The 16,454-nt window shown below is 54.5% G+C and overlaps 5 protein-coding genes across 6 annotated transcripts; 3 read left to right on the forward strand and 2 right to left on the reverse strand.

Annotated features, from left to right (window-relative positions):
- Positions 1 to 1,083: 1,083 nt before the first annotated feature.
- Positions 1,084 to 6,194, forward strand: PV07_07643. Of its 2 annotated transcripts, XM_016394746.1 has the most exons (12): positions 1,084 to 1,469; positions 1,683 to 2,147; positions 2,215 to 2,490; positions 2,814 to 3,171; positions 3,231 to 3,283; positions 3,389 to 3,396; positions 3,455 to 3,548; positions 3,621 to 3,794; positions 3,856 to 3,907; positions 3,960 to 4,423; positions 4,478 to 4,631; positions 4,681 to 6,194. In XM_016394746.1, the coding sequence occupies exons 4-12, from the start codon at positions 2,955 to 2,957 to the stop codon at positions 4,812 to 4,814; spliced, it is 1,350 nt and encodes a 449-aa protein (XP_016248165.1). In that variant the 5' UTR covers positions 1,084 to 1,469; positions 1,683 to 2,147; positions 2,215 to 2,490; positions 2,814 to 2,954; the 3' UTR covers positions 4,815 to 6,194. The 2 variants fall into 2 exon arrangements, with proteins under 2 accessions (XP_016248165.1, XP_016248164.1); XM_016394745.1 differs by having other exon boundaries at positions 1,084 to 2,147.
- A 1,985-nt stretch (positions 6,195 to 8,179) lies between these two features.
- PV07_07644 (uncharacterized protein) lies at positions 8,180 to 9,001 on the reverse strand. The gene is made up of 2 exons (XM_016394747.1): positions 8,811 to 9,001; positions 8,180 to 8,746 (listed from the first exon to the last, which is right to left on the reverse strand). Exon 2 carries the CDS (start codon positions 8,744 to 8,746, stop codon positions 8,435 to 8,437), a length of 312 nt encoding a protein of 103 aa, XP_016248166.1. The 5' UTR covers positions 8,811 to 9,001; the 3' UTR covers positions 8,180 to 8,434.
- Positions 9,002 to 10,926: 1,925 nt separating this feature from the next.
- On the forward strand, positions 10,927 to 12,249 carry PV07_07645 (uncharacterized protein). The gene is made up of 2 exons (XM_016394748.1): positions 10,927 to 11,367; positions 11,426 to 12,249. Exons 1-2 carry the CDS (start codon positions 10,983 to 10,985, stop codon positions 12,094 to 12,096), a joined length of 1,056 nt encoding a protein of 351 aa, XP_016248167.1. The 5' UTR covers positions 10,927 to 10,982; the 3' UTR covers positions 12,097 to 12,249.
- On the reverse strand, positions 12,112 to 13,686 carry PV07_07646 (uncharacterized protein). Its single transcript, XM_016394749.1, has one exon. It carries the CDS (start codon positions 13,170 to 13,172, stop codon positions 12,279 to 12,281), a length of 894 nt encoding a protein of 297 aa, XP_016248168.1. The 5' UTR covers positions 13,173 to 13,686; the 3' UTR covers positions 12,112 to 12,278.
- Positions 13,687 to 14,032: 346 nt separating this feature from the next.
- On the forward strand, positions 14,033 to 16,420 carry PV07_07647 (uncharacterized protein). The gene is made up of 4 exons (XM_016394750.1): positions 14,033 to 14,740; positions 14,800 to 15,007; positions 15,107 to 15,196; positions 15,249 to 16,420. The coding sequence occupies exons 1-4, from the start codon at positions 14,283 to 14,285 to the stop codon at positions 16,302 to 16,304; spliced, it is 1,812 nt and encodes a 603-aa protein (XP_016248169.1). The 5' UTR covers positions 14,033 to 14,282; the 3' UTR covers positions 16,305 to 16,420.
- The last annotated feature ends 34 nt before the right edge of the window (positions 16,421 to 16,454 follow it).

Consider the following 16,454-nt stretch of genomic DNA (forward strand, 5'->3'; position numbering starts at 1 on the left):
GCATCGGCGAAATGTGTCAAGCTCAGCTGCTCCGTAATGTCGCAACCCCTCAAGCGGATGGTCTCCTGTGCTCCATTGACACCAGAGTCCTGACTCTTGGTCACAAACATCGGCGAACGGCGGCAGTAATAGTGGAGCTGGCAAGCTGGTCACAGCGCCACTGGAACGCCGATCTTATCGTTCGTACGAACAGGTCAGCAAACCCTGGTTCTTTTTAACATGCGTTGTGCAGCGTTGGGGGCGCCAGAAGGCCTGCCAGTCTCCTTGCATGAAGAAACTAGGTAAAGCTGAAACAAGTTGTGTGCTAAGTGTGTCGTTGCGAAGCCACACACAAAATGACCATGCAAATCTTAAGACTTGGGATCTTTTCCTGCTGGGGAGCCCCACGATGGTTCATATTGGGTAAGTCGAGGAAATGTCCGTGGGCTCAGATTTGTACTTCTCCTCGCGTTTTATTGAGAGGCATGAAATCCCGGCTTCTGCTATGATCGTGCCGTTAGCCCGCAGACAAGCAAAAGCTAAAAGCTGGAAGAATACTCCGCGCGGGCTGCATTCAGTGATATTTCGAGCGAGACTGATTAGAAGACCTTCCCTGTAGCTTTTATCCTCTATGGCGTAATACAACCAGTGACTTTGCCTTTTTTTTTTCCTTTCTTCCAACGGCACGTTACTGAGGCGGCCTGCGTACGCCACAAAGAGAGAGTTTGCGTCAGTGGAGGAACAAAGGACGCCGTAGCTCGTTAGCTTTGCAGATGGCAGTACAGTACTTTCTCGTGGGGAACACACGCGTCAGGCAGGAGTGAAAAAGGAGAGGAGTGTCACTGCTGGAGGCGCTCATTTCCTGGCTGTTGGCCTGGCGGGATCTGGGATCTGGACCTCTTTTTCGTGCACCCCGGCCCCCTTCAGGCAACTCTCTGTCGGATGGATACACCACCACTAGAGCCGTGGAGAGAGGAGGAGGAGGAGGGACCCTGGTAACAATGGACGAGACAACACGAGGTCCGATGCGTCGAGAGGAAGTTGACAGGGAAGGCAGAGCCACCAGCACGAGTCGCAGAGACCAAGAAGTCAAAGCCGATCGCTAGCGCCAAGGCCGACGGGCCACTCAGACGTCGTGCCTTCGCCTTTTTCTCCCGTCACACTTGCGCCCATCGCAGCCATCGCATCCAATTCGACCTACTTTGCCCTTCAACACCTGCATCCATCTTGCTCCTCCTGCGTCGTAGCTTGCATTAACCACATCCGAGCCTTTCCCATAACTGACCCTCCTTTACCCTCCCCGTCGCCCGTGTCCGCTCACCGAGCCCGGACCTGTCCCTCTGCCATTAGGCCCCAGAACGCTGCCTTGCCGGCTTACTCGATCGACTGCCATCCTGCTTCTTGGTTGTCCCCATTGGGCACCTTTCCGAACGGACCCTGTCTTGACGCCTCTGACACAAGCCAATTGGGCCCATTGTGTCCGTCTTCTGGTTGGTCCAACACCCCCTGCACCGCAATGGGGAACGAGAAGGAGGAGGAGGGAGGAGTTGAGTGCCACCCACAGTCGTCCCGGACAGTGGTTGCCACCAGTTGGGCGAGAAAGAGTCCTTGTGGAATTCATACTTTGAGGGGAGACGGAGCGCATGAGAGAGAATCGCAGCATGGTGAACGAAGTGCTGACTGAAATGGTGGTGACGGCGCAGGTTTCCAATCCCAGCATTACCTCGCAAAACAAGGCAACAATCCAACAAAACAGCCCCCTTCTCCTCGCCCATACCATCGCCCAATTACGTCCACCTCCTGGGCACAGCGTCAAGCACGGCAACAGTCACAGACTCCACTCCCAGGTTGTCCTCGTTCGCCCCGCCGCTCCCGACTGGGCTTTCGCTGCCTTGACCCAAGTTTGTTCTGTCAAGAGAAAATTTTATCCGGCCAGACGAGCAACCTCGAACACGTATCGCAGAGAATCGGTCTAAGGGCGCGCCGCTTGAGGCTCTGTCAGATTTGCTCTGCATTGTGTTGCGTCGTGTCAAAGGAATCCTGTCTCTTGCCCCCCCTCCGTCTCCGACGATTTCGAGGCCCTGAGAAGCCGCTCCACCCAGGACGAATTGAGCTGCCCGCGTTTTGCGTACAGCTCCAGACAGCCCTTGTACTACTCGGGAAACCTTGTTAGCTGGTCTCTCTACCCCCCTCCCTTCCTGCATTTTCGTGCATGCGATCCTGATCTCGTAGAAGTCAACAGTCAAAACCCGCCGCACGAGCTCTCGGCAATCGATTATCATGGGTCTGTCTCTCCCTTCCTTTCTCTTTTTCCTTCTCGTTTTCGGTGGCCCAAGCTAGCCATTCTGGCACTGGCCCTTCCCGATCATCACCCTGTCCTGCCCTACATGTGCCTGTCCCATCTACATTGCATCAAACTCTGTCTCTGCCCAACCTCATCTTCACCGTCTCTTTTCTTTTTCTTCTTCCCCCCGTCCCCGAGCGTCTGTTGGCTAACGTGGTGAATCTCTAGTAAGTGAAACGATTTCCTTGTCCCCGCGCACAGATCGAGGGTTGCGACGACCGAGATTGGGTGTGAAGTTGTTTCCGGCTTCACCACGACCATTCCCAATCGGCCTGGGTCCACTTCTGCCTTATGTCCTTCGTGGCGGGCACCCGAATCAAACGGAACAGATTCACTGTCTCTTCTGTTTGACCCAACAATAGCGTGACTCGACCATTCACTTGCACGTGTGACTCGGCCTAGAACTCACCTGCGCGACACTTTAAATTCGAGCCCTCTCCGCTCCCACACTATGACCACCATTGTTCACCAATATTCTGACCGTTTTCAGAGGGACCGATCAGATCGATCTCGTTCACCCCGCCGCCGATCGCGCAGTCCACGACGCAGCCGCCGTTCCTACTCTCCCCGAAGCCGCTCTCGCAGCCGAGGCGACGACTACCGCCGAAGTGAGCGCCGGTCAAGAAGTCCCATGAGTGGTGCACCCAACCCAACTGGAGGATACTCTGGAGGGTCAGGCTACGCCGGCGGAGGTCGACCACCACCTAGAACGTTCGAAGATCGTGCCGCGGCAAAAGAACAAATGATGCAGTCAGTGCGCGAGTCTTCTCAACAAGACCGCCGTGTCTATGTGGGCAATTTGGCTTACGACGTCAAATGGCACCATCTCAAGGATTTCATGAGACAAGGTCGGTTTTCAGGGGTTTCCCGTCACATCTCGCAACTCTTGACTGATGCCGAAATTTAGCTGGAGAAGTTCTCTTTGCTGATGTCTTGACTCTTCCGAATGGAATGTCGAAGGTGGGCGCCATTGTGTGATGCGGCTGGTTCTACTGGTCTTCCTTTTTGGTTATTTTTGTTGGACGTTGGATTGACGGGTTGGACCTGGTCCACGGGTTAATGTAGGGATGCGGGTAAGTGCAAACTTTGCCAGATCTGCAAATGTTGGGCCCGTTTTCTGACTCAAACTAGGATTGTGGAATACGCAACTAGGGAACAAGCCCAACAGGCTATCCAAACACTCAGCAACCAGAGCCTTATGGGCCGTCTCGTCTACGTCCGAGAGGTGCGCGACCCTTTTGTCCACGCCAAAGGCTCAACTTTTTCAACGTTACTGACCGCCTCATTTCGCAATTAGGATCGCGAAACAGAACCCCGATTTACTGGCCCATCGGCCCGCGGCGGCTTTGACACTGGTCGAGGTGGTTTCGGCTATGGTGGTGGCCCTTACGGTGGCGGTATGGGTGCCGGTGGTGGTGGTGGTGGTGGTGGCGGAGGCGGCAGCGGCGGCCGACAGCTCTACATTTCCAATGTCTGTTTCTCTTCCCCGTTGCATTTGCTCATTGAACTATCTGTTGACATGGACTCCTTAGCTCCCATTCAATGTTGGCTGGCAAGATCTAAAAGATCTCTTCCGCCAGGCTGGTAAGTGGTTCCTCTTCAACGTCGAACTGACGATAAATCTTACGTATTGCAGCTCAGGAAGGAACGGTTATTCGAGCCGATGTGCACGTGGATCCAAGTGGTCGTCCCAAAGGAACTGGAATCGTCGCCTTCGAATCTCCTAACGACGCTCGTAACGCCATTCAGCAATTCAACGGATATGACTGGCACGGCCGCGCCCTTGAGGTCCGAGAGGATCGCTACGCAGGCAGCGGCGGGCCTGGCATGGGATACGGTGGACGAGGAGGATTCGGCGGAGGATTCGGCATGCGTGGTGGATACGGCGGCGGCAGGGGAGGCTTCGGAGGCCGTGGAGGCTACGGCGGTGGTGGTGGCTATTCTCGAGGCGGATTTGGCGGTGGATATGGAGGCGGCGGAGGCGGAGGCGGTGGTGGTGGTTATGCTGGTGGTGCAGCTCAAGAACCAGCAGCACCTAACCCCTTCACCGACTTCGCAACCTCTGGCGGCGAGAGAAGCCAGACGATCTACGTGCGAAACGTGAGTGACTCCCCGTTTTCAGCTGGAGAAACTGTCAAGCTGACCGCCATGCAGCTCCCTTGGTCTACGAGCAACGAAGACTTGGTCGAACTGTTCACCACTATTGGCAAAGTCGAACGCGCCGAGATCCAATATGAACCAAGTGGACGATCCCGAGGAAGTGGTGTGGTCGAGTTCGACAGCGCCGACAACGCCGAGACAGCCATCTGTGCGTTCAACCTCATTCTCTCACACACGGTGTATGCTAACGTTGGCAGCGAAATTCACCGGCTACATGTACGGCGGTCGCCCTCTTGGACTGAGTTACGTCAAATACACGAATGCCAACGGCAACGAGGCCATGGAAGGTCAAGAGGCCACGGGTGGCATGACCCAAGATCAAATGATGTGACCGGCTGGTTCACGACGACATGCATCAAATTCTTTTCTCTGACGAACAAGTGTCTATTCGACATGCGGATCGACGTCGCCCCGGACATCATATCATTCGAGGACCCGGGGTATTCTCCAGATTGTACTTCTAAACACACTGCTTGGACAACTCGGCACACGAGACACAACTACGGCAACTTTGGGCTTTTCCATAAGGCCCTACCACGCCGACATTTTCCTTTTCTGTCTTTGCTTCAATCAAAAAAGTTGTGATTTTCATTTTGCAGTTCAGGGTCATCTAGGAGGCCAGGGAAGAGGTTGAACGGGAAGCTGAGGCTCAAAGGTGCCTCGTGGGAAATGAAGAGAATTTCAGATTGGGACCATTATTCTCCTTTTCCACTGAAGGACATGGCAGCATGGACAGGGCTAGATAGGTGAAAACTCATGAGGGTTAGGGGGGCTGGAGCACGAGAACCCTGGGCAGGAAGATTTGGGTCACAAAACAACCAAACAATGCAATGCGTACGGATAGCTGGGACAACAGGCTGTATCTGGTGTGGGTTGTAGAGATCCATTGAAGGTATGGTGGCGATGGTTACGGTTCTCTTCGGCCGCCCTTGCGACTTGGGGGGGAGGACCGTGGCCGAGAGGCAAAGACGACCTCGAGTGCAGAATGCCCCCAGTGCGACTCGATCAATCACGGTGGCATCCATCTATTCCCTTGGGGCAGGGGGTGTTGAATGTCCGTGTGAGCATGTGTCAGGTGGACGGATCCCTGTGGCCAGCTACCCTCTTCCCTGTCGCATCGCCTAGAATTGCACATGGAGGAGGCGGGCTAGCCACTCCGTTCTCGCCACTGCCTGACGCCCGATTTCTCTGGTAAGTCGAGCAAAGGGTTGCACTCTGCCTGAGGGATCAACGCGGTCGACAGGACGGTAAGATGCCAGGTTGAAGCAGCAGACTAGGTCTATGGAGTATATCACCTCTCTATGGCTCTGCTATCCACTTTCACCAGAGACGAGGAGGTGTTCTTCCTCTTCCTGAGGACAACAAATCTGGTCAATTTGAAACCAGGTCCAGATGACCAGCCAGGTGAGCAACTCCTCACCCACTCGATATATTTTCTTTTCCTTTCCACTGGCTGTGGCAGCTGTTGGGTGGCCCTGTAGTAACTACTGACATTCTTCGCTTCTCCTCTCACGGGGCGAGAAAAGTAGATTCTTACTCTTTTGCACTTCTCTCCAGAGTTCCACAGGGGCATTTCTCCCTTTGCGTGGAGATGCGTTGTCATTGTTCGAGCTCATTACTGCTAAAACAACAGACCTAGACCAGGCACCATCAATACTATTGGGTAAAGGGGGAGGTATGCATGAATTTTGCACTAAAATCTATTTCTTCGCTCCAGTTGAGATCTGGTAAGCTGCATGAAAGGTGGATGGGGTGCTGTGATGCACTCATCCCTTTCGTGGCCACCAGCCTAATGGAGCCCCAGAGAGAGATACAATACGGTGTGCGTCTTTGGGAGAAGGTAATAGTGTGTGTGTGTGTGTGTGTGTGTGTGTGTGTGTGTGTGTGTGTGTGTGTGTGTGTGTGTGTGTATGTGTTTGCGACCCTTTCCCAGAATCAAACACACCATCTCGACTCCCCAAATCCACCCCCGTTTCCCCAGCCGCTGCATATCGCGATTTGCTCAAGCAATGAATCAGTCGGCCAGGTGAGTCAATCTGGCTCAGAACCCTGGCCATTTCCTTGGGTTTAGGATTAACACTAACCATACCCCGGCTCAATAGAAAGAGAAGGAGGAGGGGGGAGAAGACGGAGAGAGAGCCTTAGCATCAAAGAGAAGACACGCCCACCCACCTCCCCCATCTGCCCTCTCTCTTTCGTAAATGCAAGACGCCGTTCATAGGAAAGAGGGAGGGGCGCAAAGTGGGACGTCCATTCAAGCCTGATCCAAATGTCTCTCTGCCTTACTTTCGGCCAATCTAAATGGAATTGACCCGGAGAGGGAGAGAGAAGAAATGACATGGGCTTTGACTTGATCGAGGTTTGTGTGTTGGGGAATCAACGTAGGAGAGTTGTCACTCGTTGATACTGATTGACTTTGCCCTCATTACCCTCTCTCCCTCCCTCCGTTCATTCCAATCCCCTCCCCTTCCGGCCCCTCCCTATTATCCCCCCCAGGTCCACAGACCAAAAGAACCGTTGCTATTCGGAAACAGGGACACACATACCCATCCACATACACCAAAAAAGCAAAAGCAAAAGCAAAACAAGTAACGAGCTCACACCTCTTCGTAATGGCTGAGGGGGAAAGGGGGGCGCATCTTGGACGGCGGATTTTGAGTTCCTAATCTATCCCCTGTGGGTTAGGTCGGGCTCTGCCTCTGCGTCCTGACGAAACGTTACACGATGATCGCGGGTTTAGGTGTCACGATCTACGATCTCCAATCTGGCGGTGTCCCCTTGAATCGAAGAGCTCTCGTTTGTGGGTATTCGTTCCGATCACCGTTTCTTGACTCTATTTTTTTTTCGGTTTGAGTTTGGAAAGGGAGAGGAGGATGGATGGATGGATGGATGGGGGGAAAACAAGAAAAAAAGAGAGTTTAATGGTATCATGGGAGAAATGAATACTGTCCAGGATTCGGCGAAATAGTGATGCCAAAAAAAGGGAGAAATTAGGGGAAAGGGAACCAGGGCCAGACAGAGGGTGATGGATTGGTCCACGGGCTCAATGTTGGGAAGTCGATGATGATAGAAATTATGGGCCTGGTCATCCTCGAGTAGTTTACGAAGCTGTTGCTTAGTCTTTGGGAGAATCCAAACTCTTAAACGGCCGGGTGTCTGTTGTGGCCGTTGGACATCGATAGGAGGCTTGCCTGACTGAGGGAGCCTGGCTGCGTAGACTTCTGGAACGAGGAAAAGGCATGGTCCCAGCATTCTTGGGGGCACACACCAGCCTCTAGACCACCTATTTCCTCTGGATCACCCGACAGAAGGGGTCGAGGCGTTGGTGGCTTTGGGCTGACCTCCAAAATTTGTTGATACCTACTTTCGACTTCTGCGTCTTGTCTTGCTCCGAGATAGCTAGGCAATCTCTATCTCAGTCTGAACAGGAATACATTAGTCGGGCGTCACATGTGCAGCAACAGAGAAAAGCACAGTCAGCGAGATTTCGCGCTTGGACAGCTAGGAATTTGGTGGCTTAATCATTATGGTTGGACAGTGAGCTGCTGAAGTCTTCAGCTAGCCACCGAGCACCGGTCTGCCGTATTGTAGCTTGGGCACCAATCCGTGATGCAGGTGGGCAAGGAGCAAAAATATGCTTCCGATCTGTACCCTGGAACCGCTGCGAGTCGCTGCAACTCGACTCAGTTGAGACCGTATTTCGCGAAAACGACGGGTTCCTTGTCGAGCAAAGACCATGGAGGCGTATTGAAGGCCCGTCCTTCCCGGGTAAAAGCTCCTGCAGGGCGAGAACATCCACAAAGCATCAATGAGCCCACCATAAGCCCAGGAGGGGCTCATCATGCCCTCCAGCAGACTTTCCCTCTCAACGAATCAACTTGGAGCTCCGGATTGACATGAGTTGAGTCGGGCGCGGACCGAACAGGAATGTGACCAGGGTTTCCACTCACGCTACGGAGTCTCCATGCACGTCCATGCGGCCATGGTTGCATGAGGCGCATCGCCGATCAATAAGGAGCAGCAGACTGGGGACTTGGGAGGCTCGAACATGGTTTTGTGATTGTGCACCCTTGGCGACTGAGCCATCTGCAACCCATCAGGAAGTAGGGTCTGTCTGTCACTGCATGTGCTTGCCTTAGTGCCTCCATTAGGTGTCCCCCCCATCCCACATGCAGTTGTTGCACACTTGGTTGCCTCGTCACGGAACGAGGAATACCCCGTCCAGCAGCAGAGACCCGGCCGCGTCTCCGACCTCTGTAGCATCTGTAGCATTTAGACTCAGAGCAGGGACACTCGGAAGATTTGAGCACACGGGCAGGTTACTCACCTGGAGGTGGTGCCTGAGTTTGATAGCAGGAATGGCCTCGAAACGCCCGAAAGTCAGGGACCCATCCCCCGCGACTGGACCATAATTCCAATGCTTCTGCTAGAATGAGGGCGCGGGAAAGTCTTGAAAGGATATCCACCTCAATAATGGCTCCCCAACATTTCGTTCAGGAACCCTCATCTCCTAGTGGAAGCCACAGGCTCCCGGGGAACCTAAGGCCGAGCGCCATCCCTTTTCGTCCATCGAAATGCTGCTTTTGTGGCCGCTTCACCGCCTTTTCCTCGACCACAGATGAGGCACGTCAAGGACCGGGAACATTGCGCATTGCGCATTGCCATTATCACGGAGCCTAGTTCGAGGAAGATGCAACTTCCTGAATCCTGCAACAAGCACGGTGTGCGCGGCTCGAGCGAGCTATGGGTGGTGGCGTCCCCCATGGCATGGGTCGCCGAAGAGGCCCTGATAGGGCTGAGAGGTGGATTTGAAGATCAGTCTTCTCGGAGTGGCTGACGGCGATGTGTCCTGCTCGTGGGCCTCAGGAAAGTCGGCGAATTGCATCTCAAATCCTGATCCCAATATTGTTCAACGCCTCCTCTTCCAAGTTAAACAGAATGTTCGGCAGACGGCTTCGGCACCGAGATGTAGAGGGACCATCCGACCCGGGAGCGTTGAGGATTCGTGAGTAGGAAGAGATCATGCTCTGAGGGAAAGGCCCAATGGCTCTGATGATCGCCTGGTGGCCAGTTCTAGCCCCCACGACATGTGGCCGAGTCGGAGCGAGCGAGCTAGCCCACGTCCCGGAAATGGCCGGTCTTGTCCAGCCTGACGGATGCAAAGTCAAATTCAACAGAGAGAAGCTGCTGAGGATGCTTCTGGTGTTGGGATCTACCCGATTCCGCTGTGAGCGATATGGATATGGCTCAGCATTTCCTGATCTGAAGCGTGAGCAATGCTCACAGCCTTAGCAGAGGCAGCAGGCAGGCGCAAGGCCGCCGTTTCACAGGTCTTTGATGGCCTACTGTGAAGTCGTCACAGTCGTCTTGCCTCTCTATTCACTGGTTGGAAAAATGAGAGCTGAATTGACTGGTCGCACAATAGGTGAGCTCTCTTTCAGGGGTTTCGTTGTCTGATGCTGAGAGAGCAGTCTTTAGGTCCTCGATTGACTCTAGCTTAAGAGAACTCGTCTCATACCTACCAAGGTATCTGTTTCGACATCTCTTCAAGCATCTCAATACTTATGACTCAAGGGACTCATCAAGCTTTGGTTGCCTATGTATCATTTCGAGATCCTGTGCTGGGCCGTCTATTCGAGATATTACCGATGTCGACCCTATGGCTGCTAGAGAGCCTCTATTGAGCTGCTCCTGGCCTTCTATATTCTTCCATTCTGATGCACAAGCTGATCTGGCAGGCGCTGCGTTCACCCAGTCTGCAATCACGGCCCTGTCCACACTCGTATACCGGCTCACCATGCTGGCTTCCCAACTTATTAAAACAACAACCACATTCCTGGAAGACGTACGGGGGAAGCCTCTTGATTAGACTTCTACTTCACCATCAAGAAAGCTAGCACAATCTCAAAGGTCTGGAAACACGATGCTCGGCCTCTGCTCGTCGTGGTGCAGGAGCCTCAAGGGGTTTGAATGCTCCTAGTATGTGCGAAAGTGACAAAGCTGTCCGAAAACGGGCCTATAACGTTTGGTAACGGACTCGGAAGTCAAATTGACCGAATTCTATACCCGAAAAATCCGACCGAACGATGCCGCCCTTGCAGGTCTCTCCCTGGGATCCATAGTACGGAGGGTCGGAGCGAGCTTTGCGATGACTGACTTGCTAGAAACGAGATACCAGGTGTTGGGCATTTTGTTCGACCGAGTCCGCCGTATACTAGGCCAAAGACGGTCATGACTCGCCTTAATTAATTATTATTACATCTTTGCAATACGAATGGAAGTTAGTGCGTTTCCACCCGCTGGCCACCTATTGGCACATTTCACTCCTAGACTTTGCCTATTGGCGGTTCTATGCTGCTTCGAGTGATGCTAATCTCTTGCGACAACGACCGCTAGTGCAGGCAATCACTATTTCATGTTGATGCTGAAGCATTTATAGGAGAGTGATTCTACCTTCTCGCACGCTGCTGCTCCATCTTCACTCCATTTTCCTTTCACCATGGTCAACTTAGACGTCGTCCGCGCGTCGAACACTTCCCTGGTTCAGAGCCAGCCTTTGGTGGCTGTGTTCTTTGGTGGCACAGGCGGTATAGGACAATTCACACTTCGCGCTTTGGCCGCGGCCGAGGCAAAGGGAGGTAAAGGGTTGCGGGCATACGTTGTGGGGAGAAATGCCAAAGCCGCTGAAGGCATCCTCGCCGACTGTCGTGGCGCCTGCCCGCAGGGTCAGTTCAAGTTCCTCAAGGCCGACGACCTCTCGTTGATCAGCGACGTCGACCGCCTTTGCGCAGAGATCGTTCAGTTGGAGGAAAAGGAGAGCCAAGATCCGAGGATTGACTACCTGATGGTATCTCAAGGCGGGATGCCCTTTCTTCCGCGGAAAGGTGTGTCTGCAATTGCTCGAGGGTATGAGCTGCGGCGCTTCTGCTGACGACGCCACAGATACGAAAGAGGGGATCGATGTGACGATGTCGCTCATGTACTACTCTCGCATGAGGATTATTACCAAGTTGCTCCCCCTGCTTCTCAGTTCCCAGCTTCCCGCGACCGTCGTCTCGGTCTACGCGGCAGGCATGGAAGGCAAGTTGTATCCGGACGACCTGTCCCTTCGCGATTTGAGCCGATACAGCTATTCGTTGGCCCGATCCCACATGTGTTACATGCACGCCCTCTTCATGGAGACCTTGGCCCAACGACACCCGAGAAAGCTCGCTCTGATCCACATTTTCCCGGGCCTCGTTATAGGACCAGGCTACCACAGCACGGAGTTGCCGCTCTGGTTCAGAATAATCGTCCACTGGTTCGTCTTGCCGTTCTTCGGGCGGTTCCTGACCGTGCCAACGGGTGAGTGTGGGGAGAGAATGCTGTCCCTTGCGTCGTCGGATCGATATCCTCCACGACCGGTGGATGGCTCCCAGAGAAGGGAGGGCGCCGTCACAGGAACAGACGGGGCGCCTGGAAGCGGAGTTTACTCCCTCACCTGGAATGGCGAGAGCAAGATCAACGCGAAAGCATACCAGAAGTTCAACAGGGAGGAAATGAGAAAAAAGGTCTGGGATCATACCATGAAGTGTTTCGAGGTCGTTGAAGCAGGCAAGGTCTTTACGGAGTGAGGAGTGGAAACGGCATCTCATCGTGCAACGAGCTATATTGAACGTCGACGGACGTCGGTGTGTGTGTATATGGTGTAGAGAAATGGGGACGTTTAATTGTGATGATTACAACAAAACCCGAGATTCTAGCCACGACCGGCTTGCAATAACGTCAAAAAACTCCGCGCTGTGTCCGAATATCCTCAACCCAGGGCACCGACGGCCGGGACCGCCGCGGGTGCATGAGCGTGCCCGTTCTGAGTCGGTGTCAGCTCGCAATAGACCTTGGTGGCCCGTTGCTTGGCCTCCCCGAAGGGCCTGATCTTCGTCTTGACGCCGTCGACCTCGACCTCCTCCTCGTACTCCTGGGTGTAGAACTCGCAGATGACGGTGCTCTTGAACGGCGGCGGGGGCTGGGACCAGACTTTGTGGACGGCGTCGGCGAGACATTCGATCTGGATGGCGCGGAAGCCCTGCTCGGCGGCGTAGCGCATCAGGAACTGCGCCAGGCCCTTCATGACGCCCTTGCCCTCGGCGTCGTGGCGGGTGCTCGTGGCGTTGCGCATCAGCACCTGGCGCTCCCCCGTGGGCTTCCAGCTGGCCTCGTCGCGCGGGTCCGACGCCCCCAGCACGTGGTAGATGGTCCCGAACAGCGGGAGGCACTCGACCAGCGGGCCGATCTTCTCCATGTCCAGCTCGTGGAACCCGTCGTAGGCCAAGGCCACGCTGACCAGCGGGAAGTCCATCTGCTCCAGGAGCTGGTCCTTGTCGAGCGTGGTGTCCTCCAGGTCCCAGTACAGCTTCCCGTCCGGCTTCGACTCCGCGCGCTTGAACTGGTACTCCAGGTCGAAGACGCCGAAACTGTGGCCCGACCCGATCTGGTGCCGGACCAGGTAGTCCGCGGCGTGGGAGGCCCGATACATCCGCGCCGTCTTCGCTTCCGGGTAGCACACCGGCCACACGGGGGAGTAGAATATGTTCGAGTGCAGCACGATTGCCTTGGCCCAGGCGATATGCTCCTCTGTCAACCGCCGGATCTCATAGCGAGGCGGGAGGTTCGTTGGGTTGGTCGCGGTGGCGGCGGAGAGTTTGGTCATCGTGAAGACGCGACGTCGTTTTGGTCCTGGGAAGAAACAGGGGCAACCTTTGAGAGACGCTGGTCTTGACGGGTAGAAGAGAAAGGCGACCCAGGGAGGCCAATATCACGCGACATATATAGTTTTGTTTTCCCCCTAGCAGTGAGCTGGAATCAGCTTACCTCGACCCAGGACGGTGACTTCGACTTCGAATGGCCATCGGTCGCTCGAGCCCCGACTGAATGCAACGCAGCCTGATGTAGGGGTACCGCATCTCGAGCTGTTTTGCATATTATGGGCTCAATCTGACAGGGCCGTGGCCGACCTTGGCCGTCTATTGGACGTAGGGTGACATTCCAGGCAGCTGTATATCTCCCCAAGATGGAGACCATGTCAGCATAATATGCTTGGGAGTCTTTGTCATCTCCCTTTAGGCTTCCCACCCTCGACGCGGGGGGAAAAGGTTCCAAAAGGAGGAAGGACATTGAAGTCGCCTCATTCGATAAGGTGCCCGCCCCCATATCTACCGCCGAGGGTGAGCAGATGGGTTGTGCGAAAGATCTCTAACCCATTCGTCGTCGGGTCTATCAGTCATGCCACAGCGTAGTCCAGCCGATGGCCCCCTCCATGGCGCGGCCGGGTGAAAGAATCAAAGAAAGCCATAGCCTGATTGCCACGCTCCAAGGAGGTCAAGCGTGGTCAGAAACCGATCCAGCGCATTCTCACTCGCATCTGCAGGAACGCCACGCATCCCAAATTTAGGCGTTCTAGGCGTCGTGGCGTCTCCCAAGGACGTTAGCCTCGCGGGTTACGGTGAAGCATATTCTTCCTCGCCTTTTGTACCAGTATACTGACGCAAACTGGTAAACTGGTGACGGGCTAATAACTGTTCCCGTCTCGCCGTCTGCCCAAAAAAGTCAATTTGCCTCTGTTGCTAGTTGGTCTGACACAAAACGGCGGAGGGCTTTCTGTGCCGGCCAGAAACGTCGAGAGCACACGTTGCCACATCTCTATACCTGGGGAGTTGCTGAGGTTGCCTAAGGCCAGCATACCTTGAGTAAGCAAGCACATTGGTCTGGGGATGAATTGAATGAGTGATTCAGTCATCTGATCAAATTAATCGTATTCGCAATGGTCAAAGGCCAGGTCCATCATCGAGAACAAGCTGGGCCCGACGCCCACGCGCAGTCTTCTTCACTGCGCGAGTCCCATCAACCCCCTAGAGATGCAACCTTCGAGGGCGTGCAGCTCTTTGCTCAATCACATCGACTCACACGACACGTCGACGTCTTACATAAAGCCGCGGTCATACTCCAAGGTCAACCTCCCCTGGACCACCTCGGGCTCTCCACATTGGAACAACAAGCTTTGCAGGATGAGACGGAGCGAAAATGGCGCCAACCCAAGATGCTCTATTTCACCATCCTCGTGTGTTCGGTCGGGGCGATAGAACAAGGCTGGGCACAGACGGGCATGAACGGCGCCAACCTGTACTTCCCAAAGGCCTTCGGCATCGGGTCGAATAGCAAACATGATACGTTCATTGTCGGCCTGATCAACAGCGGCATCTATCTCAGCACGGGGCTCCTGTAAGTGTTTCTCTGCCCTGCTCGTCTCCCATTGGCTCACCGGGCTCTGATTTGTATAGAGGTGCCTGGCTTTCGGACCCTGTCAACAATTTGCTCGGTCGGCGTGGTGCTGTCTTCTTCGGGGCCGCCCTCTGCCTCGTTGCCAACCTTGGGTCCTCTCTAAGCAAGACCTGGCCGCAGTTATTGGGTTTCCGCTTCATCCTCGGTACTGGATTGGGTATCAATGCCAGTACCGTGTCGGTGTACGCGGCTGAGTGCGCTCCTGCTGTGAGTATGCCCCCCAGTCTCGAAGAGTAGATTGACCTTGGTGGCGTTTCGTCTTCACGGACCCTCTACCGTTGCCGATGCGGACTAACCGTTGCGTAGGTCATCCGTGGCGGTCTAGCGGTATCCTGGCAGATGTGGACAGCTTTTGGACTGTTCTTGGGGTTCATTGCTAACGCCGCAGCCTACAGCGTACGTCCAAAGGCGAGTTTTAATAACATGACGAGGCTGACTTTTTGGTCAGTATGGCGACGACGCCTGGAGACTCCAACTTGCGGCTCCTTTTATCCCAACCATACCTTTACTATTGATGTTGTACATGTGTCCCGAATCGCCGGCATGGTACGTGAAACATGGGGACCGCTACGATCTCGCATTTCAATCACTCTGCAGATTGCGGAATAGCGAGTTGCTGGCAGCGAAGGAACTCTATGCCTCGTACATACAAAGGACGGCGAGGTTGAAAATCGAAGACCAGAAAGACACTTCCTTCCTCCGGAAGGTTTTGGATCTTTTCATCGTGCCGCGCATCAGGCGGGCTACTACGGCTTCTTACGTTGTGATGCTATCTCAGCAGCTGTGCGGCATCAACATCATCGCCTTCTATTCATCGACCATCTTCTCGGACGCGGGGTTCTCTGACTTCGGTGCCTTGCTGGCATCCTGCGTGTTTGGGTTCATCAACTTTCTGGGGGCTTTCCCTGCCATATGGACCATGGACACACTTGGGAGGAGGTCGCTTCTCCTGCTGACGTTACCACCAATGGCGGTCACCATGCTGGCTGCCGGGCTGAGTTTCAACATCCCAGCCCACAATCCTCTGCGCTTCGGACTGCTTGCGACCTTGATATATGTCTTCTGTGCCTTGTACTCGCCGGGGATGGGGCCGGTTCCGAACAGCTATTCAGCAGAAGTGTTCCCCTTGTCGCATCGAGAGATCGGCATGAGTTTTGCGGTGGCCACGGCGAACTTTTGGGCGGCTATCCTGTCCTTGACGTTCCCGCGAATCCTCACCGCCCTCCAGTCTCAGGGAGCCTTTGCGTTGTACGCAGGACTGAATGTGGTGGCGGTGGTGCTAGTCTTCCTCTTTCTACCTGAGACCCGCCTGAAGACACTGGACGAGCTGGACGATGTCTTCTCTGTGCCTACGAGGACATTTGTGAAGTATCAGACGACCGAGTTCTTACCTTGGCTTGTGAGACGGTATGTGATGCGAGAGAAGGAAGCCGATCTCTCACCACTGGCCGTTGACGGAGGGTATCATGAGCTCGAACAAGACGAAGATGAGCCAGAGACTTAGTACAGGCCTCGACAAAGAAAAATAGGGTATACATTTACATGAGGTCCTGGTGAGGTGTTGGTGAGCGAAACAATAGGTTCGCACCCTCCTGGCTTCGACGCTTCGTACCGTCGCCGATAAGCAATGATCGGCCGTAGCTTCCCCACTGAT

This window comes from Cladophialophora immunda, assembly GCF_000835495.1.
Source record: "Cladophialophora immunda strain CBS 83496 unplaced genomic scaffold supercont1.4, whole genome shotgun sequence".
In the NCBI taxonomy this organism is placed as follows: Eukaryota; Fungi; Ascomycota; class Eurotiomycetes; order Chaetothyriales; family Herpotrichiellaceae; genus Cladophialophora; species Cladophialophora immunda.